Below are 23,840 nucleotides of genomic sequence, written 5' to 3' on the forward strand. Positions count from 1 at the left end.
GTTAAGGGGGATGACCAATAAAGGCCATAAATGTCATGTATGGTAATTAATGGGAGTGACATAGATGAACAGGGTAGCTGACAAAATAATGTAGATTGAATGATAATAAATAAATATCATATAGCCTCGCTAGACAGTTTTTGCTTTTTAGAAATATTTGGACACGGCTGTCCTGAAGTAGACACTATAACAAAGCGAAAAATGGTAATTTGATCACAGTTAAAGCTTCTATTGATTGTAATGAAAGAACAACAAACAATAAAATGTCATCGATAGCACGACGGAGTTCTTCACATCTCTGCAGCTTTCAGTTTACACGGAAGTTCTTTCATCGACTATCCCACCAGAAGCAGATACGCGTTAATCAAATCCACAGATCCCTTATTCTCCGTATCAACCGATTTTCCTGATTTTGAAGATTAAGAAGCTACCACTCGTAGACTTTGTGTAAATTTGCAATGAGCCTTGGAGACCTTGTCAAAGCAGATTCAACGTGAGCTAGTCTATCGAACTCGAACCGTATCCAAAGATTGGGAATTTGATTTTGCGGACTAATGTCATCAAGTTCTAAATGATTGCAGCAAGTAAACTGGTCTAGACGTGAGAAGTCGAATGAAGGTTACACTGGGGTGAAGTTCATGTCGCGTTTAGTGAAAGTTCTTATCGGTACTCGTTATGAAATGCAGAAATTTGACCGTCCGGGATCCTCCTTGTTATCCCCAGTGCCAGTCTCTGAAGCCACGTCACAATCAACTCTGTACGTACTTTGAAATACGCTACTGAGTGTCCGAATTGCCAGACAGAAGATAAATCCAATTGTCAACCATGGCCTTCGCCGAAATGGATTTAGCTTTACCAAAGAACTTGTCTTGGTAATAGAGCAAAATCTTTCTTTACTTGTTATGGGATGAATGGGTTTGTAAAGAAAATCTTTACCGTATTCGATAGTTTGCATGTGGTATATTTCAGATAATTTAAAGTATAATTTAAGATTTTGAAACCAGGTTTGAGAATGTCGAAAAATACTCTCGCCATACCTGGTATTCAGTGTTTTTGGTCAGGTGGCTATGAACGTGCGTAGATTTCAAACACTTCTAGATTATATGTTATAGTCGAGTATGAGACCAACATACAATTTGATAGTCATATATAAACTTATACGCGGTGAGTTCATTTAAATGTTAAGGTATATGAAACTGTGTGTGTGGTTAAATGGACACACTACACGACATGTTAGATCTTTCAGTGAAGCAACTGATTCAATACACAATACAATTCCACCTAGATATTTGTCTAGCACCGATATCCAGTTAGTTCAACTGCTCAAGGGCGCTTTTTCCCCTCGATCATTGGATGTCCTTAACAACGGCACATCGTATTTTCAACCTCAACTCCCTGGGGATCATACAACTCTTGCAGCCTTAACAGGCGCACCGAGTTAATGTGGCTTTCGCATCCTTGCGAGCTTCCCATTCACAGCTGGGTGGACTGGGACACATAGTCACAGTACTTTGTCCATGTTTACTGCACGTTGCTGTAACCGCAACTAGGTGTTTGTACGTGTTCATGTGGTCACCATCTGGTCATCTACCACGGATTCGTAGGTTCTTTTACGTGCACGGAGTTGTGAACTGCACACTAGGGATTCTGATAACACTGAAAGGGCCTGCACTCCAAGGTTTTTACACCCGGTCACAGGTGGGCTCGATCCCGGCACCTCCCAGCTCGCTGGATTAGTAGCCTGGCGCCTTAGACAGCTCGCCCACCGCCCACATTCGGTGAGTTTGAGTTAAATGAAAAACAGAAAAATAAAAACAGCTGAAACCATTAAGTACGAAAAGTTGTATTTACCTTAGAGCTTCAGGTTAAGTTTCTGTTCATTGCGATTTTAATGCATAAACAACAGTTACTCATAAAAATATGAAACTCTTGTAACTGAGAAAGCGGTAAAAAAGCACAAACATCCTAAATTTTGAAAAAATAAGTAGTTTTGTTATATTCCACAAGTCGTATGCCTGCTTTCATAAATGTCATGACCTTCTAATCCGAAAATTTTAAAAGATCTACATCTTCATGACAAAAGTTTATTGAGACTAAACAACCAATTTTTGATGCTGACAAAACATCAAGCAAACAGTAAGTGATTATCCCATTCGGCCTCAAGTGTGTTATTTTTCAGGAAATGTTTTCTATTTCGTACGTTTCTTTAGTTTATAGGTTTGAGCCAAATTAAATTTTCAAAATCATACTTTCTTTGGCTGTACACATACGCGACAAATGTACCAACTTAGCTTCTTGGCTGATGATGCAGACAGCAGCTCAAGTGAAATGTTCTAAAACTGGCACGAGTGCAAACTCGGCAGTCAGTATCAAGTGTAGGATGATGTCGGGAATATTAGCAAGGACGGTATTGAGAAATTGACACAAAGAGTGATGATCTGCAGCCATTTGCAAAGTAATTAAGTGGAAATCTCACCAGCTGTGGTGGCACCATACTGCCATCGGTTCTTGCTGGAACCCTTTCTTAATCAGAACATTAAAATGCCATTAAGAGGACATCATATTCCGTTAAACTCCTGAATAAAGTTATATCCTGCTGAATATAGCTAGCTCTGCTGAAAGCAACATCAATCTGACCCATTACTGAAGGTCAGTTTCGCAAAGGAATGCTTACTGCAATGGCACACACAATCATTTGGTTAATGACAGTTTATATTTCTGTTTACTTTGTGAAATCATATGCTTTAATTGGGTTTGTTTGGATAATGTCTTTTATTCTTGACTGTATCTGTAAAAATTCTAGTTTCGGTTCTTAAATGACTGTTTTCGTTAAAAACATTTCTGAAAGACACAGCTGCAGTCCGCAAAAAGCCTCTTCTGATTCTAAACCCAAAGATCCGAGGGTTCAAGGCCATATAGGGGTTGTGGGGTAGCCAAGTGGTTAAAGTGTTCGATTCCCCCACGAGCACAATGTCTGAAGCCCTTTTCTGGTGTCCCCCGCCATGATATTAGTGGGGTATTTCTAAAAGCCTCTAAAAACTAAACTCACTCACTCATGGCCAAACTGACTACTGTGTGAAGACCATTTACCATATTTCTCCGAAGAAATTATTACATTCACTGAAAAGTCTTCTCTGATTATTACATCGAAGCGTTTTATTCTCCTTGCAAATCTCCCTCCAACTCATTCACAAATCAACTGATCACTTGGGAATTCATCTGCTCATTCATTCTTTGTTTCGAAAGTTAACATCATATTCATCCATGGTGAGATGTTGTGAGATATCTATTTTGTAACACCATACGACTGAGAGACACCATCAGTTTTCAGTTTTGTGTCATAACAAAATGAATAATATACTCTCTGATAAAACGCCGTTTGTGCAACGTAATATTTGATCTAATACAGATATTTGATCAAGTACAGGTATGTTTGTATTTGTGGGAATGCCAAGGGGAATTTATGATTGATGTTGGCGTATTTTACTTTGGACATGTTAAACCTACATTTGAGATAACTTCAGTAGAAAGTTCAAATATATTTACAAAAAATGTCCATGGCTTTCATCAATACTTAATGTATCACACAATACGTGAAGACTGACAATTCAAAGCTGTTATTATGAAGCTGGTCGACTTAATGAGTATTTTATTTGATGGCGCGTGAGGGTCATTACACAGGGGATTCCTTTGGGATGTCGTGTGCATTAGCAAGTGAAACAATTCACCACCAAGTTCTATAGAAAAAACATCAATATTTTTTTTTTATGTCGTGCTCGAGGTAATGGGTTTGATGATTTTAAAAAAATTAAAAAATGGAAAAAGAAACTGAGAAAGTGTTATAGATTTTCAGAAACAAAGTGACAATAGCCAGTAATCATTTTTAACTAATGGTTGCTTTTGCGTTGTTCCTCATTTTCTACCGTTGAAATGAAAATATACTTTTCAAAGTTTGCTAAGGATCAAGATTTGAGGATATAGAAGAATACTGAGAAAAATATTTCAAGGAACATAATCATAGTGTAACGTCTATACGACCTCAGTTTCATTATGAACCGTAACAAGCAGGGAACACAATCATCGTATAACCTCTATAGGACCTCAGTTTCAGTACGAACGGGAACAAGCAGGGAACACAATCACAGAGGTACTTCTATAAAACCTCAGTTTCATATGAACGGGAACAAGCAGGGAACACAACCATAGTGGACCTCTGAAGGACTACAGTTTTATTATATTGACAAAAATACTATTTTCAGTGACTGTTTATTCACTGTTGTGGCGTGCTCCATATGCGTCACCCGAAAGCAGTCGTAGGGAAAATAGCATTCGGAAAGGAGTATCTGACCTGTAGACCAGTTGCTCGCGACATGCTGATGGTCAGCAGCGTTCTACGACACAGCAGGGAGAGGACGATTCCACTCTGGAATGATCTTCAGTGAGTGAGTGAGTGGGTTGCAGTTTTACACTGCTTTTGGCAATATTCCAGCAATATCATGGCTGGAGACACCATAAAATAGGCTTCACACATTGTACCCACGTGGGGAATCGAACCCTGATCTTCAGCGTGACGAGCGAACGCATCACCACTAGGCTATCCCACCGCCTCATGATCTTCAGTACTCAATTTACGTTTCAGGCGTAATCATCCCCGCGAGGGCGGTCAACGGTTACGCAGCTGGACATGCACTCAGACAACCTGACATAGTAGGCAGGCATGATTGCATTTTGCAAAATATAAAGGTCCACATTAAGTCTGGGACCTACTACTTTTCACTAATTACACAAGATGCTGTGACAGATCGTTGATTTCCAGATTCCAGCTTAATCCAGAATAAGGGGCTCAACCATGACTCGAGTGACATCAGTAGCATGATGGACGTAGGCAATAATGGACGATGATAATTTATGGATAATGATAATTCATGGGTAATAATGCGAACCAGGGGTCGTTGATGCCAACGTAAAACATTAAACCATTGTCTGAAAGGAGTGTCTCGCCCGGTCACACATGTGGAACCACCTGTACATTATGGTCACGACATTTATCCTTCAGTTTCTACAGGAACTCGGCAATGCTCTTTCTGAAGAGCTGAACAGTCTATTATGTTTGTCAAGCCTCCAGACGGTGGCAAGGTTTGGTCGCATGGAGGGTTTACGCTGAGAGGCAGACAGAATAAGATGTGGCGAGGATGATGGAACAAGAGTCACACCTGCAAGTAATTTCTTAGGTTCCCTAAACCCAGACAAACAAGTTTCCAGTGCTATAGCGCGTTATCAATCTCAACGAAGATCTCACTGAAAGCAAGTTGAAAATACTATAGATCAAACAATGAACCTTCCTACCTGTTATCGATTCCCTATATTGCTTTGAAAGCCTATATGATAATAGTACGAATGCCAGCTGCAACCCCACGGTGTTTAATGGTTCGAAACAGTTAATGAGACATTTCATGCACTTAAGCTTATTGATGTCATGTTAAGTGTTTTGTTCCTTACATTTTTTATGGAATTTAATCGGCGTGAAGCAGATCAGTAAAGTCAAATTTCCTCCCAACAGGAGTGTCTTGGTGGTGTATCTGGTGCCCTTCGTTTCGAAACAGATTGAATTATTGTAGTACTTGGCAGTATAAGAAAGATCGATATGGCTTAGAGCTGTGAATGGAATCAAGGTTGACGTTAAAAGGAACAGCATTCTCTATCGCATTTTTATCTGTGTGTGGCTATATTCGACACTGAAGCTCGACATGCGATGCATTGTTTTGCTATCATGACCATACAAAATGTTGTAAAATGTCGCATTGATCCCTCCGCGTTTTCACGTCAATCAAATTCGACATTGACTACTCCTCCGTTAACGGGAACACTCAACGTGACAGGGAATAGAAAGAAGTTGAAATAACCATCAATATAGCTCACCTTGTCCAACGCTTCTCAACAGTGATTCCCTATACATATCTCGTCAAAAACGAGGACGACGTAGAAACGTCACATACTCCACATTGCCCAATAACGATTCCTTTATTTAACCAGTAGGTTCAAATACCGTTTTTCAATATGGCCACAACAACCGTCATGTTGGACAAAGACTACGGTCCCTGAGTAGCCATATCTGCTGAAATGAAATGGAGCCCTCATATACTCCCCCACATTGCATTATTGACTCTGTGACACCTGTTCCTCTGGAACTGCTGGACTAAAGGGGTGGCATGATATCCTTACTATTGCAGCATAGTTTCTCCAAAATCAGTAGAACCTTCGCGTGTTTTTCATGATATTTATCTGACATTAAATATGGTATTTGGTATATACTGCTCGAATGAACGTGGTGTTTAGCAAAGATCACGGTTGTACATTGCAACGATGCCATGCAAAAGTACATGCGTTCTTTGCGTTCACGAACATTTGACTTAACATTTAGAGGGATATAGACGCTGCTAAGGATAACTAAGCAAGGATAACACAGTTGGATGAACAACTTCTGTACATCACAAACTGACATAAGTACTCTTATTACGTCGCCAACCATCCATCTCTAGTCACAAAAGGAAGCCTCTCAACCAAAGCATGGCGGGTTCACATATCTTCCACTACTGCTTGACAAATATTAGATGAGCCAGCGCGGTGAACGCATTTGTGACAAGCAGGCGGGGAAAGTAATGTGGACGAATACACTTGGTTGCTACAAGTAGACTGGCGATTACGCACGTGCAATACATGCTGACCGTGCCGTGAAACCAATACCGCTACTGTTTAACACGTGTCTCGTCGAGCGATTTAGTTCAGCAAAACGTATATGCAAATTAGGGTCATTTGACAGGGCGTGGCTCATCTAATACTTGTCAACCAGTAATAAAACTTTACAACCGAAATAAATCATCTTTTAAACAAGTCGTCACTAATTACAACCACTACCCTGACCAATGTGTGAAACAGCCGATAGTAAACATCATGAAGGGAAAAAACAGACGTCTCCTCCTCAACTTTTTCATCAGCTTCCACAATTATTGAACCGTCAGCCACGAAACCAAGAGACATTTAAAGTAGCAGACCAACTTACGGGTACTTTTCAAAGAAGTAACACCATCCCAGAAAATATTAACGCCACAAGCGTATCACTATTAATCCCCAAACATAAACTTGTAGCAACTGTCACTGTGAGCATGTTACACGGGTGAAACGCCCAGACCCGAAGTTAAGAGCAACGCAGGTCAGTGTCTAGACTCGAACTCAGATCTATCTGACCTCATCCGTGATCACAGCAACCAATTGAACAAAATCACTAATATCCTCAGAAAGTTTAAAATAAATAAAAAACTCCAAGAAGCCATCCACATCAAAAGACTTTAACCATCTATCAGCCTTGACCTAGGGTATTCCTACCCTACCTTGACTCACATCGGTGTTTTTACAAGAATCGAGTCATCTGCAAAGATGTGATTTGCTTAAAACGTGTACACTTTATACAAGTATGTGCTCCCTTGTAAAATCATGACTTTCTGTCTGTGTATAAGGTTTACCTACACTACCCTGTACAACACTTAATTGAAAACAGTTTTGTTCATCCATATATCTTATCCTTAAGCAGCACTTTCGTATTTCATGCTTATGGCCTAATTGTTCATGCAGAAAATATGTTAATAGCTATGAAGTGAGTGAGTATGGTTTTACGACGCTTTTGGCAATATTCAAGCAATATCAATATCACGGTGGTGAACCCAGAAATGGGCATTACACATTATAGGGGAATCAAACCCGGATCTTCGACGTGACGAGCGAACGCTTTAACCACCAGGCTACCAAATCGCACATCACTGCATTTGAAACTACGGACTCACATAAAGGTAAGCTACAGTGCATGGTAGTATCTTTTTGGCACTGAAAACACAATCTTCCAATGTTCACCATTCCGTTATTTTCACTTCCACGATTTTTGTGAGGAATTTGCCAGAGAACCAATGGACACGAAATTCCACAGACTGCCGACATGATATACAACAATGTCCTTCGGGTAACGGACAGCGGTAAGTCATCACAGAACAGGATCACGTATTCGTCATGTCAGTTTGACGTTACAATAATGAGTGAATGAGTGATTTTTGTTTTACGCTGCTTTAAAAATATTCCAGCAATATCGGAGCGGGATACCAGAAATGGGTTTCACACACTTTGCCTAAACGAGGAATCGAACCTGGGCGAATGCTTTAACCACTAAGCTACCATGCAATAATGAGCTGTTGATACCATTCTCACCCGGAATCACCATAGAGGCTACAACTGCTTGTAACCCTCAAAGATATACTGGGCAGTTATTTAAATGGATTCGTATATCGGGGGTAGGGTCCTTCTCGTTCACCCAGGAGCTTTTGTTTTGCTCCCTGTGAAATTTGGCCACATGCACGCTTGTCCCTGCGCAAAGTCTTTAGTTTCCAACTACAGTCTCTCTCAGTTGCTGAAACGGATTTGGGTAATATTGTCCGTTATTGGTCTGACTATTCGGGATTGTGTCTGTGATAGTCTAGTTGTTTTATTGTACTTTGACGACAGGTTTTATAATATACACATATTGTTTACAATATTGGCCATTGGTAATTGCCGATGTGACGTTAAATCTTAACTCGCTCACTCACTGACTAATCGGGAGGTAGTATTACCGCTTCATTTTCTGTGGGATCCAAAATATCACTTTGCCAGTTGATGGTATGGACGCTGTACTGATGTAACCACTGTCTAGCCCTTACTGAAAGCGATGAGCGCAAGGATCACCCGTTGGCACAAATCGCTCAAGAAAATAAGCTCGATCTGCTTTAATGCGACAGAAAATCCCAGAAGAGATCATTAACCTAAAGCGTACTGAAACCTTTGTCATGCCAGATCACCCCTCGGTGCTATAAACTCTCGTGCAAGATTGCTGCTGCATTGGCCGTGTGACGTATGGTATGTCCAGTTCGTTATCCATGATCCAATGTATTGTATCAACATTCCTCTGAGATGTGGCAGCTGTATGTCTTCTTGATCTTGGGTCATCGTCGAGATTGTTTCTTTTTCACAAACTCCACTGAACAGCAGCTACACAAAGGAACATCGTCGTGACACCTGCCAACATGTCCGCGCGGTTGCCTGTTTGAGAGGACATGATCACGCGACTGTAGACAACTGTGTCAGTTTTTTTAACAGGGAATACCTTACCATTTATAAATGCAGAAATATACTGACTGGTTTTGTATTTGGTTAGCTTCCACTCACGATAAGTTGAGCATTCTATACACGCACACTGCTAAGGTTGTGCTATGGATCTTTCACAGTAATGATGGGCCTAATCTCGTACCCATGCCCCAAGTTAACTGATGTGTGTGCAGTGGCAATCTGTGTTTTCACAATATTTGCAGTCTCCGACTGTGCAGGCAGTGGGTACGAGGAAGTATGAGGCGAAAATGCGAAACTGAAATTCTATCACGTTACATAATCTTACATGTCACGCTGGCCTCTTTCGACTTGTAACAGGCCCTATTAGGCAGTGTTGGTAGCAATAAACGTGTATATAAACTTCACTTTTAAGAGATAGCATATAATTATATACTTCCATTAAAACATCAAGGACGTCAACTGGTTTCTGAAAACATCTCTTGGCTTCAAAGAAAGTGGACGGCCCTCGTTAGAATTCCATCACAATGACTCGTTTCCCCGGGAAGAGATTTATCTGAAGACATTGAATTACTGTTCAAACTGCAATATCTCTCATCAAGGACTCTTTCATGTTGAAGCCGAACATCGTGACAAATATGTTCGGACATATTAAACTAGACGTAAAGAAACTATACATGCCAATCTTATTTTGATTCACACTGGGCAGCTACATGCCGGGAAGCAAACATTTCAGTTTAAATCGAATTTCTCTTAATTTTTACTTTGAGACGTTTCTGTAACTACGAGTAAACGCACCACTGACTTTATAACGGTGAACGGGATATGTACTCATGGAAACGAATAAGGGAACACCTGAAACTGCAAGTGATCTTTTAGTCTTTTCCAGGTTTATTTCTTCACAAGCTTAGTGTATTGCACTGTGGGTAAAGAGTAATAGTAAATGGTAAAGAGGAAAGAATAAACGCACACTTGTACTTTCAGGTTCCCTTATTTGTTTCCATGAGTATATATCTGATAAATACTGTGACACTTTGACGTCGTTTCGGCTTTGTGTCAGCCATATAGCGACGAGGACAAACTTATGCATGTGTGTAAATGAGTTATAAATATATTTGACATTCAGAATTGATCTTTAGCAACCCGTGCTTATCGTAATTGGCGACAGGATCGGGTGGTCAGGCTCGCTGAATTCGTTGACACATGTCATCGTATCCCAGGTACGTAGATCGGTGCTCATGCTGTTGATCACTGGTTTGTCTAGTCCAGGCTCAATTATTAACAGACCGCTGATATATAGCTGAAGATTGATGAGTGCGGAGGTAAACAACCCAACCAACCAAAGTCTTCTTTAACGCCTTATTAATCTCTGTTGATGAAGTCTTCACACCAATATAAACATGCTCAATGCATTATCTGGCATCTTCATTGTGTACAAATGATTTTTATTCCATTCCCTAACAACCTTTGACTTTGAAATATGAAAGTTTATACAGACTTTTTATTTGGAATTTGGACGAAACACATCACTGTGATGCAAACAATTCAATTTTCACAATCATTTTAATATCATATTCCCAAGTATGTATGCCAAGTTCAAGGTTCAAGGTTCAAGGTTTTTTTCAAACATGTTACTGTTTTACGTCTTTTGATGAGTGCATGTGTCTGAAATCGCAAAAATTGTAGTTGATGTCATTGTAGTCTCAGGTCACACTGTATACATTATGAGGAAATAAATAACTGGGATTTGTCCGTTGATGTCGTTATCTTATATATCACACATGTATTCATAATGAAGGCTGCCTCTGGTTCATTATATATTGTGATTAAATATGAACTTGAAAAAGCTTTATGCTCAAGCGCTCTTACATGTGACATTGATCTACTGCCCGTATCTGTGATTTATCGTAAGTTACCTGAAGTGTCACTTTTCCTGCGAACCATTCGCGCAGATAAAGGCACTGTGGGTCAAAAGACGTTATTTCACAGATTCGAAACTCAATTCGCAATGTCTGTAAATGTTACAGCCTTTTCTGGGGTAATATGTTAGGAAATCAATTCAGGTTCAGGTTCACTGCGCCGATCCACAAAGCCTTCATACCGCTACGACATTCGTAAGTCTATGATAACGTATAGAGTTACGACAGGTCGTAACGCTACGAACGCGTTTACGTTCATCAAGAACCTGTTTGTGGTCGTATTCAGCAGTATTTAATCTTTCTGAACATCATCCGGTCTGGATCAGAAAGTCCTGTGATTGACATAATCAGTATTGATCCACGAATATTGGGAAATGTGTCAAGCAAGTCAGCGAGTCCGTGTATTCGTGACCCACTCATGTTATTCCGGGACATCCGCAATGGCATTGCTTGAATATTGCTAAATGCGACGTACACACTCACTCGCTCGCTCACACACACGGACAAGCCAAACAGCCATCTTCTTGGAGCTTACGGAAAGGTCCGAATGATGAACTCGAGCTTGAGCACCTGATACTGTTAGTGGCCTCGAAAAAAACATCTGTCACTTCTAACAAAATGATCACGGGTAGCTTATCACACACGGTTTGTTGGGACATCTTGTAAGTCTGAGTCTGACTCCAGCGAATCTCAAATTAACTTCACACACTGAAGCCAAGTGGCGAGACGCACCATGGCCCTCAGTGTGATGTGCGAACCCACGGGGCTACTACACCGCCCCATTGTAGAATACTAATGTTCTCAGCAGCTGGGCTTGTCCTGATGGTCCAAATTAGATGTTTTTAGTCGGGTTCAAAGACTTGGTTGTGGACGAGGAGTCAGCTCAGACTGAAGACGAGGAAAATCCAAACGTCTTTTGTCGCTCGTAGACTATGCGATTGCAGAAATAGGAGTCACGTAAATCGATCTATGATACCAACTCTACTGTAAATCAATCAAGATAGAAGATGCATTCAACTCCCTGTTACACATTGTCAACAGTAACATTATCAACTGATTTACTTGATATGGCCTGACTGTCACAAATCAAACATAGACCTTATGGAAGTTCGTTCAGCACTTATCACTATAAATGACAAATAAAACCCTACTTAGGCTAAATACATTTATTAGATTGTTAACTCACTGCATAAGCAGTTGCCTTAAACCGTGACATTGTTCAAAAAGAGAATAATTGTAACCTAAGTGTACACAGAATGGCATGAAGAAACGTGACATATTTCACAAGAGACTTAATCACTGTATCAAAGCTTTCAGGGTTCATAATATACCTACCACAGTCACAGAGCGACGCAAACAACAGTGCAATGTGTACACAAGTTCATTGGATGTCCATAAACACAGAAAATAGTCCACAATGGTAGTGGTTGTAATCCTGCATGCAATGCATAACGGTTCTGTATATTGCCATCTTCCAGAATAGTGTAGTGCTGCATGATGATCACGAAACCAGAAGTGGGAGCAATTTCCCCTAAACAAAGGCCTTTTCCTTATCTCCACCTTGACAGTATGACGTTCAGCCGTGTTAAATTCGACTTAACAAGGCTTTATATAGCAAAGTTTAGAACCAAATGCATACTTTTCATGTGTATAACTCGGTGTGTTTGGGAGCTACGTTCCCAGTTTATGGCTCACACACACCCCAAATAATCTTGAGAAAAGAGCAAGAAACGTGACACTGACCTCATCGATGCACTGCACAAATCTTACAACACTTGTATTTAACAAGGTCTGGACTACTTAGTCCAGTAACTGACACCATGAACTTCGATCTATACAATGGCGATACGATGATTCTGCACCAACGCTCGTCACGATATGGCTGAGATATTGCCGATGTGACGTTAAATTTTAACTCACTCACTCTGCACCAACGTCAGCTAGCCAATCGCCTCTTCCGGGTTGCTAAAGACCTGTTCTAGCCCGGATCTTCACGGGTGAGGGTGAAGGTCGCAAAAAACTGGACAAGGTTTAGAATGTTTCTGGAGAGATAAGATGATCAGCGCATTTTACATCGTTACAATGTGTTCTGTAAATTATCATTCAATACGCCATCAAAGAGAAACAAATAATTCCTTTCACAATACAGCAACAAAGTCCAGGAAATTAACCAAATCAAGCATCCAATGTCAGTTCACACACTCTTACAGAATGTTGCAGTGACATTTAGAATCCCTGCTAAGGACAACACTATCCGGCGATTCATTTGTTCCAATGGGCAAAGTCGGGCTTTGATGAATGCAAGGGCTCTGTTAAAATTAACTTCACATATACAGACACATCAATTTCACATGACGGACCTTGATGTCATTCTGCTGCATCTCGCGAGGTGTCTTGTTTTTAAGTACACTCGGTGTTACTAAATGTCAAGCCGGAATGGACAGAGTTCTGCTCGTCTTCAAGTGCTGAAGGGTTCCAGTTCTCTCAAGAAAGAGTGAGTGAGTTTAGTTTTACGCCACACTTATTCTAGCTATATGGTGGCGGTCTGTAAATAATCGAGTCTGGACCAGACAGTCCAGTGATCAACAGCTTGAGCATCGATCTGCGCAACTGGGAACCGATGACATATGTCAACCAAGTCAGCCAGCTTGACTCCCCTATCCCGTTAGTTGCCTCTTACGACAAGCCTTTTTATGGCAAGCATGGGTTGCTGAAGGTCTGTTCTACCCCGGACCTTCATGGGTCTCTCAAGAAAGAAGCAAGCACGTCTTCTATCCACGAAAATCACACCTGTTTATTGTTTGTGACCATGTTTATTTAAAATCAACCTCTAAATCACACCTTTAGATTGATTGTAGGGCTTATACATGTATCTTTATTCTTTCAAAAGTCCTTGAATGGGCTAAAAAGGATTCCACGATTCACCTTGAGCTTGTAATTATAAATCACTATAAAATGATACCAGGTGAACGCGAAACGTTCTGCGTATTCTGCTCCACTGGTAGTATACGTCACAAACACTTGTAAAGGCAAGTCAGTTGTTCATTTAGAATTAACATGGGATCATAACGTGAACATTGCATTGGCGGATCCAAGAGGTGGGTAGGGAGTGGAACCACCCCACCTCCTTTTTCGGATGATTTAAGACCACAGATCCGTTAATGCTTCGCATTGGCTGTGTCTTTGTCGAGAGCGTCCTTAGCTGTACTCCAAAAGACAGTAAACATAGACGCCAAAGACTGAAATGATTCTCATGCAGACGGAAAGGGGCTGTATAGGAGGTGCAAGTTTCTCCTCTTGTCACAAGTCAATCAAATCATCGACCATGACCACCTAGTTTTAGAGCAAGCATGTGTTGCTGGAGAGACTCAGATTAACTGATTGCTATCAGAATATTCCAGCTATACAACGGCAGTCTCTGCGTGATTAAGTGTGGACCAGACAATCCAGTGATTGATATTTTGAGCAACTGTCCACAAAGTCGAGTTACTTTGTACAAGCGAACTAGTGACTACATCCGAAACCAAAGATCGCTATTTTAAGGTTTTGCAGTGTTGTTGTTGTCGGGTTTCTATTGGTTCTATTACCAGTAGTTCCTGATGTGCCATTGTGGTGAAAGTTATCACATTTGGGTTTGTTGTTTGGCCATTGAGTTATGTATTTTGGGTTGTTTTTTTTTCAATGTGGAAGTTTTCATTTTGTTTGTTTGCGCTTCTTCAGACAAACAATGGACTGCTTCGGTTTCACTTTACAGCCCTGATTAACACTTCGGGACACGACAAGCTTAACGCACTAAATATCTCCTCAGGGATTGCCTTGTTTGCAAGATGTGGCAGTCGGTGTGGCAGCCGGGCGTGATTGTACGTGTGCTACAGACAACCTGGTCAACGCGATACGTTTGTAATGTAAGCAGAAGTTGTACATATCACAGACACAAGCATACATAATCTGGAAGTTGAATACTTTTTGGAAACAAATGTTCTTGACATTCTTACCACGTATCAGTTACGAAATTATAAAAGTTCTTTTAAATTGTCTCAAGCACTCGTAAAATCCTGAAATCTGTACGATAACATTTTGGACCGACTCACTAAACCATCAAAGTATCCGAGTTGATCTTTTAGGTTTTTAACTATATTTCGATTGGAGAAGTTATAAAAGTGACTACAGAGGCAAAGGTGTGATTTATCTGACTGTCTCTGTAATAATAAGTTTTCTTACCTCAATGTTTTCAGCCTTTGCCCGAGGTGATCGAAAAAAGAAATACTGTTAGCCTTGGATATTACTAGATAGAAACTGGTCAGCGTGACCGTTCTCCATCTACCTTTATCAGAACATTATTTCAGCCGAGCTTTCACTGTGGCTATTTGTAGCTCACTTTCTGATTGGCCCAATAGGTTAAAGTAACTTTTGAAAAATACCATGCAGAAGTTCGACAACTCATACGACACCGAGCCGATCAGACGTTGTTCTAACCCCTTGATTCGAGGCAAGGGAACAACAAGTATCATCTTTTACCGCCTCCGGGCGTGATCCGCGACCATCCTCTATTTAGGAAGACGCATTGTCCACTGGACCATGCAGACGGCTACGGGAGTGCAAAACAAATACACTGATGACTGCCAGGTTCCATGACTGAGTAGCTTAGACGTTCCATGCTCGTAAGAGGCGGAATCTGGTGGTCACTCATGTCATCGTATCCCAACTACTTAGATCGATGCTTGTGATGTTTATCACTGGACTGTCTGGTCCAAACTCAACTTTTTTGCAGACAACCGCCACATAGCTGGAATGTTGCTGAGTGCGGCATTAAACAACAACACAGGCAGCCAACCATGTGTCAATTCCTATACGTCCAAGATATTTTAACAAAAATAAATGACAAATAATGAATTGATTATATTTTATATTTAACACTATTATATTTCCTTTGTGCACATTGCATAAAGTAATTGAGCTTAATCGTTATATTGATTAAACATGTTATGAAAACCTTGGTAAATTTTAAGATTCTTCTGCATGTACTCAACAGCAAAAGAAATGCAACTCAGGCCTTTTGTCAAGTTTTTAAATGGAAGACATAAAAATGTACGCTTAGTTCATGAGCTTTCATTTGGCCGGAGCATGCGTTTCTTTGGCCGTACAGCATACATCAATAAGAAAATACAAAAAAATATAATACATATCTTGCTTTTGTCACGTCATATTACCATCCTCGTGTATCCATGGACAAAATTGACACATCGAAAATTTGTCGGCCTCTTGTGATACTCCTCCTCTTAATACTCTTGGAATCTTCACTTGTTAGCTCCAGTCTCTGTCTCAAGCTGTCTCAAGCTGTCTCTGTCTCAAGCTGCACGCCGTTCTCCAGTTCTTGACTGCCTTTTCTACGACCTTGATACCAAACTGTGGGAAGTACTTATTGTAGGCCTCTATCAGCTCATCATCGTCATCAAACTGGCGTACTGTGAACTCACCATCAACCCCCTCAAGCATAAGCTTCGAATTCACCATCATCACGGCCATCTCATCCTTGAATGTGATCGCACGAATGCAGTCATGGAAAGGCGTGATATCAGGATCGGTGAAGACAGAGTCGAAGGATGCATCAAGCTCTCCAAGATCCTTCGTCAAATTCAATTCAAAGTCGTAAAAACGCCTGAATTTTCCAATGTAATATTCATAAGGAAGAGATTTGGCAGACCGGAAGTCTCCTTCTCCGTGCATGCGCAGTATCCTCCCATCTTCTTTAACGTACTTGTATTCAAGGAAAGATTCTTTGATCAGTGGTGATTCTTTTTCAAAATCCATGCAAATTGCTTCAAATGTTGGATGACCAATGCTGATCTCGACCAGATACAGATCGTCAGGTTTCACGACATTCTTTACCAAGACGATGACATGATTATCCGGAAGCATTGCTGGGGTCGTGACCGTGGCGCTGTTCAGATATGCGTCATAGCCTAAGGATTTCAAAAAGTAGAACGCAAAAACATTCTGAGTGTAGCACAATCCTCCTTTTTTCGAGAATAATGATTCTTTCATTTCGTCTTTAGTTGGCCTGTGTCTCAGGCTAGGTTCCTCTGCCATTAGACAAATGTTCTGAAATGGGACTGTGTGCTGTAGACGGAAAACCAGTAGATTCAGGAAGTCCAGTTTATTGGCCGCCATCCTTGATGCAGCGTCCGAGATGTCCAGAACATCCCTGATGAACGTCAACGATTCTTCTTTCGTCAGCATCTCTAAAACAAAATAACAAACTTATTGGAAACTGCTTCAGTTGATACTTGCTTCGTCACATCTGGAAGGTAGTAATCGGTGATTCAGCATTTTCTGCAATGAAACGTCTGCATTACATACTTAGGACTTTTGTACTCCTACTGTTAGTGCAAAATAATTAATGTATAATCCGTTCGGTATTAAAACGCTTTTCGGACTGTCAATACGTAAGTCATAACAGTCTGAAACCAGCTTCACCCTGGGAGTCGCCCGAGACCTTATACATCACCTTTGAGACCTATGTGTCCTTGGCCATTCTATGTGTCATTGGCCGCCTGAGGACTACATCACCTGAGTCCTGCCAAACTTCGGGCGTTTGAGACCTACATTACTGTGGGCGTCTGAGACCTAAATCACCTCCGGCGCCTGAATCAAACCAGGATATTCAGCATCATGAAGGAACGCTTTATCCACCAGGTTACCATCACAACCACCCAAACCCCCCACCCTCACCCCACCCGCCGACCCACCCCCAATTCCACCCCCACCCCAACACCTATGATTATTGAATGACAGATTCCCAATCATACGGTGTGTACTGAATCCCTGCCGCAGCACCTTTCAACATATTTTACATACATTCAGCTGAATGTGAAACAAAAGTTCTTTTAATACATATCTCTACAGAAACTAAATGAAGCCTTGATGATCATGAAGGCGTGAATATGCATAACAACTTCCCGTTCTCCTCTCTGCTTATTCTAGTGCATGAAGGCCATAAGCCCGTAGCGCAATTCTTTAAATATGTTATTGTGTATTTTCATCTAAACAAATGCCTCACAGTGCGTTTGAACATCTAATGCATACAGAATGAGATTGATGTCTCAACCATCAAATCTGAACTTTCTATATCACCGCATCCTTGCGGTCTGAGATAAAATTATATGTAGAAAACACAACGCTTACCTTAAATACGAAGGTCGGAGAACAATATTTGCTATGCTGTCTAGCAGGGATATATAACTGAATGTCGATGGTCTTCAGATGGCGTGGTCCGTACTCACTGACGAGCTAGCAGACACAAATAAACCTCACTCCGTTTGGCTAATTTTATCGCCGAGATATTAAACTTTAGAAATGTCGTTTGGTAAGATTTGGGCCGTGAATTTAAGACATTAACCTTGACCCCTGGACATCTGCAGATTCCACGCGACGATAAACTGACCCGTTGACCATGGATACATAACCATATCTTGTGTGTGTGTGAGATAATAAGTAGTCACGTGATCGCCCGTGCATAACACGCACTGTTCTTGGAATAGGATTGACTTAACAGAGCGTTGAACAGTAGTGAGATATAATGCGAGGTGTCAGCAGGGCGTTTTGTCCTCTGTTCATTGATAGCGACAAGTAAAACCTGCTTTTCAAGAAGGGTCGGGATAACTTCTTAGGCAGTGGTATTATCACGTTGTTTGATTTGCCGGGCATTGAACCATGACGATATTGTGCTTGAGTTCAAGGTTACATACAGACTAGCTAAGATACATAGCGTTCACTACATGAACTTATGTGAATGGCTTCTTTGTACTTATACCTGCATGTGCGCCCTAGTTTCGTTATCAAAATATTAAAAAATAAATATTTGCAAGCCATCAAACATCTCAGTCGATCGAACGCATGAGCGGCGCCATTTTAAATCACGTGACGCGAAGGGATTTCCTACAATAGTAACACACCTGTTCCGGACTTCGGTGCTTGTTTACAACAGATTTTCATACATTTTTAGATAATTAAAAGGATTGTGTGGAGACTTTCTTTCCCAATCAAGACTGACTGACCACCCAGCACTTTCAACAACTGTCTTGAAAGGAATTGCTCTGGAGTTTTCAATGCTGCCACCTTGACGGTGCATTGGTGTTTCTGTACTACTCCTAAAAGTTTGACTACAAAACATAGTTTACTAATGAGACATATTGAATGTAGGAACTAAATAATTGATGAGTTATCGAAATAATTATCTCTAAATTCCATTTATGCTTAAAAAAAATTTAAAAAAGCAAAACAAAAAAACGTTAACATTCCTCAGTTCACATTTCTACTGCCTTGAATATCACTTTTAATATTTCCATGCTGTGTTAGGTTTCAAGCACCCAGCTTCAATCTTTGCTACACATCTCTTCTTTTCCATATTAGCAAACAAGTAGCAAAACAGTGTTTGTTATGTTTCAGTTATAAGCAAATACCAAAATATGGGGATACATCTAAGAAGCAATTTTTAAATTGAGAAAGATCTTTCAAATTACAGCACAAAGGCGAATATTATATTTAAACTCTTGTTCGTACATCATTGATGAAAAAGGTTCTATTTTTTAAGTTACTTATATACTTCAATGAAGTCTCAGTTGAAGAAACTCCATTTGCAATATGACAGTACCTCTTCCTCTTTGACAGCAAAAAGAGCAGGATTTCCAAATTATCAATGAAGTATTAGTTCAGAAAAGTATGCTTTTCAATTTGACTTATATTGAGAACTTTAACAATGATAAGTATATGAAATTGTACATGTACATAGCTCTGAAACCGGTTGTTACTTTTCAGCATAAATTGGAATAAATATGGATCAGAGTCTAAAGTGGTGCCTTTTACTATTTGCAGATTTTTTTCATTTCTATATTTCTTGGTTGTTATGGAAATGGTTGGACTAAGTGAAAAAGAGCAGGGTCAGTCAGTGTAAATTGGAAACGAAAGTCTCCACACAATCCTTTTAATTTTTTAAGAATGTATGAAAATTTGTTGTAAACAAACAGCGAGGTGTAGAACACGTGTGTTACTAGATCTATTTTAGGGAGGTAATCCCTTCGCGTCACGTGTTTCAAAATGGCGCGGCTCGTATGCACTCGATCGACTGAGATGTTTGATGGCTTGCAAATATTTATTTTTTAATATTTTGATAACGAAACTAGGGCGCACATGTAGGTATAAGTTCCAAAAAGCCATTCACATAAGTTTTTCGTGCGCAATAGTCGTACCGAGTGCGCGAAAGTGCGACAAAGGATTTCCACCATTGCGGCCTATGGAGGTGCGGCATAGCGTTCATGTAGTGAACGCTATGTATCTTAGCTACATACAGACGTACACTGATTTCGGAATAGCAGTTTTTACACGTTTCGGTTGAAAACTTTTCAAAATTGCCTAACTACGAAGTTCTGCGTAATTTTCAAACACGAGGTCTATGTTACTGTCAAAACCAGCTTTTTAACAATACAGCTTAGAAAAACATATTTCATGTGAGTAAACTATCGCCAACATATGTAGTCAAGCCTGCCTGTATAATATTTTGGTTCTTTTAACCTAATCTATATGAGTGGCATGGTATCATTATATAAATTCTTATTGTACTACTTCCTCTACAGGAATAATAATGTTCCACTTATCCAGGTACATTACTAGCTCTCGGCACTGCGTACATTACTATCCCCGGTGACAGGACACTATCGTACTTTGTTTACTCTTTCAACTCCCTGGGGATCATGCTGCCTGTTAGGCACTATGAGGTAAACATTCCCATTGCCAGCACATCCAGACGGGTACCCATTTTACAGCTGGGTGAACTGAGACAATGTGGATCTATGTGTCTTGTCCAAGGATACTACGCAAATGTGAGCAGCGGGAATCGAGCCGGGCGTTCAGCGTGATAGACAGACGTCTTACCACTGCACTCTTGCACTCCACTACAACCACTTGAAGAAGAAACAGCTTTATGATCAGGATTCTAGATCAAGTCTAGACATTGTAGTTAGTGTTTGGAGTCAAACTGAGAGACTAACCTCGAATCAGGTTAGCTAATGGGCCAAATTATGCATATATATAATTGCATATATATATATATATATACATATATATATCTGTGTGTGAGTGTGCGTGTGTGTGTGCGTGTGAGTGAGTGAGTGAGTGAGTGAGTGAGTGAGTGTGTGTGTGTGTGTGTGTGTGTGTGTGTGTGTGTGTGTGTGTGTGTGTGTGTACATATATCCAGGTACATTACTAGCTCTCCCTCACCCCCGTGACGATGTTCCGTGTCGCAGAGTAAAGCCGCGACGTAGAGAATTGACCTTGAACTTCAAAGCGAATGCCAATTTCTGAAAGTAATCTCGATTTTTATTGCCAGACAGTGAAAGCTTTTTGCTGCGCAGCTTCAATTGGAAGGTGATTTCTGTTGCGCTTTTGCAATGCCTTTCTAATAATTGTAAGAAATCTCATCAAAATCAACATTTTCAGGTACAATCGAGTTTTTACTTGTGCATTTGTGTAAAGACATGTTATCAACACTTTTGTCTGAACACAATAAGTAACTGATAGATTTTTAAAAACACAAATCGCCTATGCATTTCATTTTCGGGGATAGTAAGCAGGCAAGACATTTTGTTCAAAATCTAATCACGCCTCGGATCACCATCATTAAGTGGGTACCCGGCAGGATGAAACGACAATGACTGCTAACCTTCGAGAGCTTCATATCATTCGGGAAATAAGCGCCAACATGACTGACACATACAGATTATATGATCTAAGGAATTGTGGTGACCATCAATAGTTGAATACAATACTGGTCTGCTGGCACCAAGATTAATGTGTCACAACTGCTCTATTTAATAGCATACGTTCTAACAGACATTTACCAAGCTCACCCAAGAAACTGTTATGTTCAAGCTGTAATGATATATAGGATATCATATGAGTGCCCATGCCATGCTATGTTTACGACACGAGTGCCTAAATGCTATTATTTCCCCAGCGAGATCGAGTGATATACCGATATTTAGACACGGGAGTATTGGGCACAATACAATATTCCGTTTATTACCGAAATCGTCAAATTGAGGAAAATAAATGCAAACCTGCCTTCAAACATGGGCTGGCTACCCGCTGTCGCCGCATGTAGAACGCAACATCACAGAAGAACCGTGACCATGGCATTGTTCATGACGTCACGTTACCATGGCAAAGTGATATTTTGCCCTTGGGTATCGTATGAAAAATAAGAACCCCGATATGTCCGCCCTTGTAGGCAATAAAGCAAAATATTTAATACGTTCAATACATTATCGGTATTTGGCTGTCTTCTGTTTTAGCATAGAGGTGGTATTGACCAGTGGTTTGATCGAGTTCCCAATCGATACCCGACATGAGTAAAATTTGTGAAAACCTTTTCAATGTCCCGATCGTGGATGTTGCTAAAGCGTGTTGTTGAACCTAAACGTGATCATTAATCCCCTGGTAATATTCATGTATAAGCTCCTTTTCCATCAGACCCGCGAAGATCCGGGTTAGAATTGCCATGCTTGTCGTAAGAGACGACTAACGGGATAGGGTGGACAGGCTCGCTGACTTGGTTGACACATGTTGTCCTATCCCAACTGCGTAGATCGAAGCTCATGCTGTTGTTCACTGGATTGTTTAACCTGACTCGATGATTATTGCTGGAATATTGCTGCGTGCGGCGTAAAATTAAACTCACACACTTTTCCATCAGTGATCATGCTATTCAGGCAAACATTGGAAGAAACGCAACAGTTCACATGGAACTGCAGCGCCATGTCCGATTTGGGCATTCTTCCTCTGAAAACTCAGACCTTATTGCCACAGTATTTGTTGAAACGGACATGTCTGTACCATCAACCAGACAATACACGTTATTGACAATATCACATCATGAGCTAATGCCTGACCACCCAATCCACTCAGTTGGCTTTCAACACCAGCAGCGCTTAATGTGGGCCAATGCACTGGTTACACTGATCAGGACAATAAACAACCACTGCGTCATGTTTGTTTGTTGTTCAACGCCGCCATCAGCATTCCAGTTATATGGTGGCGGTCTGTAAATAATAGGAGTCTGGGTACAGCCATCAACTGTAGGAACATCGATCTACACGATCCCGTTATTTGTCTCCAAAGACAGGCATTGCTTGCTGAAGACCTCTTCTAACCTGGTCCTGGCTCATTTAAAATAAAACGAAATACAACAAAAAGACCAGAAGAAGCGTTTTCACTTTTCATTTGTTTATTTTTCCAATAAAATTAGAAAATAGTCCATGAAAATGTGTTGTACAAAGCAGAACTTTGGGTACACTATTTTCAAAACAAACACCTCTACGATTGCGGCTTCAACGCGAAATCTTCGCCAAACCAAAACCAAACGTCCCCTGATCTCGACCAGGCTGACGTTGTAACTTAATAGTAATGTAACTACAAACTATCACGTCCTATTCGCGCGGGAATCGCGATCAAGGACACGTTGACATTAGCAGTATTTCATCAACAAGCATTCCACCGATTCGCGCCAAATTCGCGTGGACGCCGCGATCGAGCAAGGTGTATTTGAACATTAGTGTACATGAGCTCTCAAACAAAACCTACCGACATGTAGCATGTGTATCGACATCCGCATGTAATCAGCGAAGGCGTTACATCGTTAACACGGTGAATATGAATAGAACGACCCTCAGTGGAATCGTTTCTAATATTATGTTTCTATTGAAAGCGAAGTCAGTTTATTAT

At 40.6% G+C, this 23,840-nt stretch overlaps 1 protein-coding gene across 2 annotated transcripts; it reads right to left on the reverse strand.

The window, feature by feature from the left end:
• Positions 1-15,952: 15,952 nt before the first annotated feature.
• On the reverse strand, positions 15,953-18,625 carry LOC137272372 (uncharacterized). 2 transcript variants are annotated; one of them, XM_067804746.1, is made up of 2 exons: positions 18,249-18,625; positions 15,953-17,305 (listed from the first exon to the last, which is right to left on the reverse strand). In XM_067804746.1, exon 2 carries the CDS (start codon positions 17,301-17,303, stop codon positions 16,386-16,388), a length of 918 nt encoding a protein of 305 aa, XP_067660847.1. In that variant the 5' UTR covers positions 17,304-17,305; positions 18,249-18,625; the 3' UTR covers positions 15,953-16,385. The 2 variants fall into 2 exon arrangements, with proteins under 2 accessions (XP_067660847.1, XP_067660846.1); XM_067804745.1 differs by having other exon boundaries at positions 15,959-17,305; positions 18,463-18,619.
• Positions 18,626-23,840: the final 5,215 nt, after the last annotated feature.

Source organism: Haliotis asinina, chromosome 2 (assembly GCF_037392515.1).
Source record: "Haliotis asinina isolate JCU_RB_2024 chromosome 2, JCU_Hal_asi_v2, whole genome shotgun sequence".
Lineage (NCBI taxonomy): Eukaryota > Metazoa > Mollusca > Gastropoda > Lepetellida > Haliotidae > Haliotis > Haliotis asinina.

What these genes read in the sequence shown, in the direction of transcription:
- LOC137272372 (XM_067804745.1), bottom strand. Translation starts at nt 18,532, where the DNA reads ATGGTTATGTATCCATGGTCAACGGGTCAGTTTATCGTCGCGTGGAAT. An exon ending in GCAGATGTCCAGGGGTCAAG is followed by an intron (nt 17,306 to 18,462) that starts GTTAATGTCTTA and finishes ATTTTGTTTTAG; the next exon opens with AGATGCTGACGAAAGAAGAA.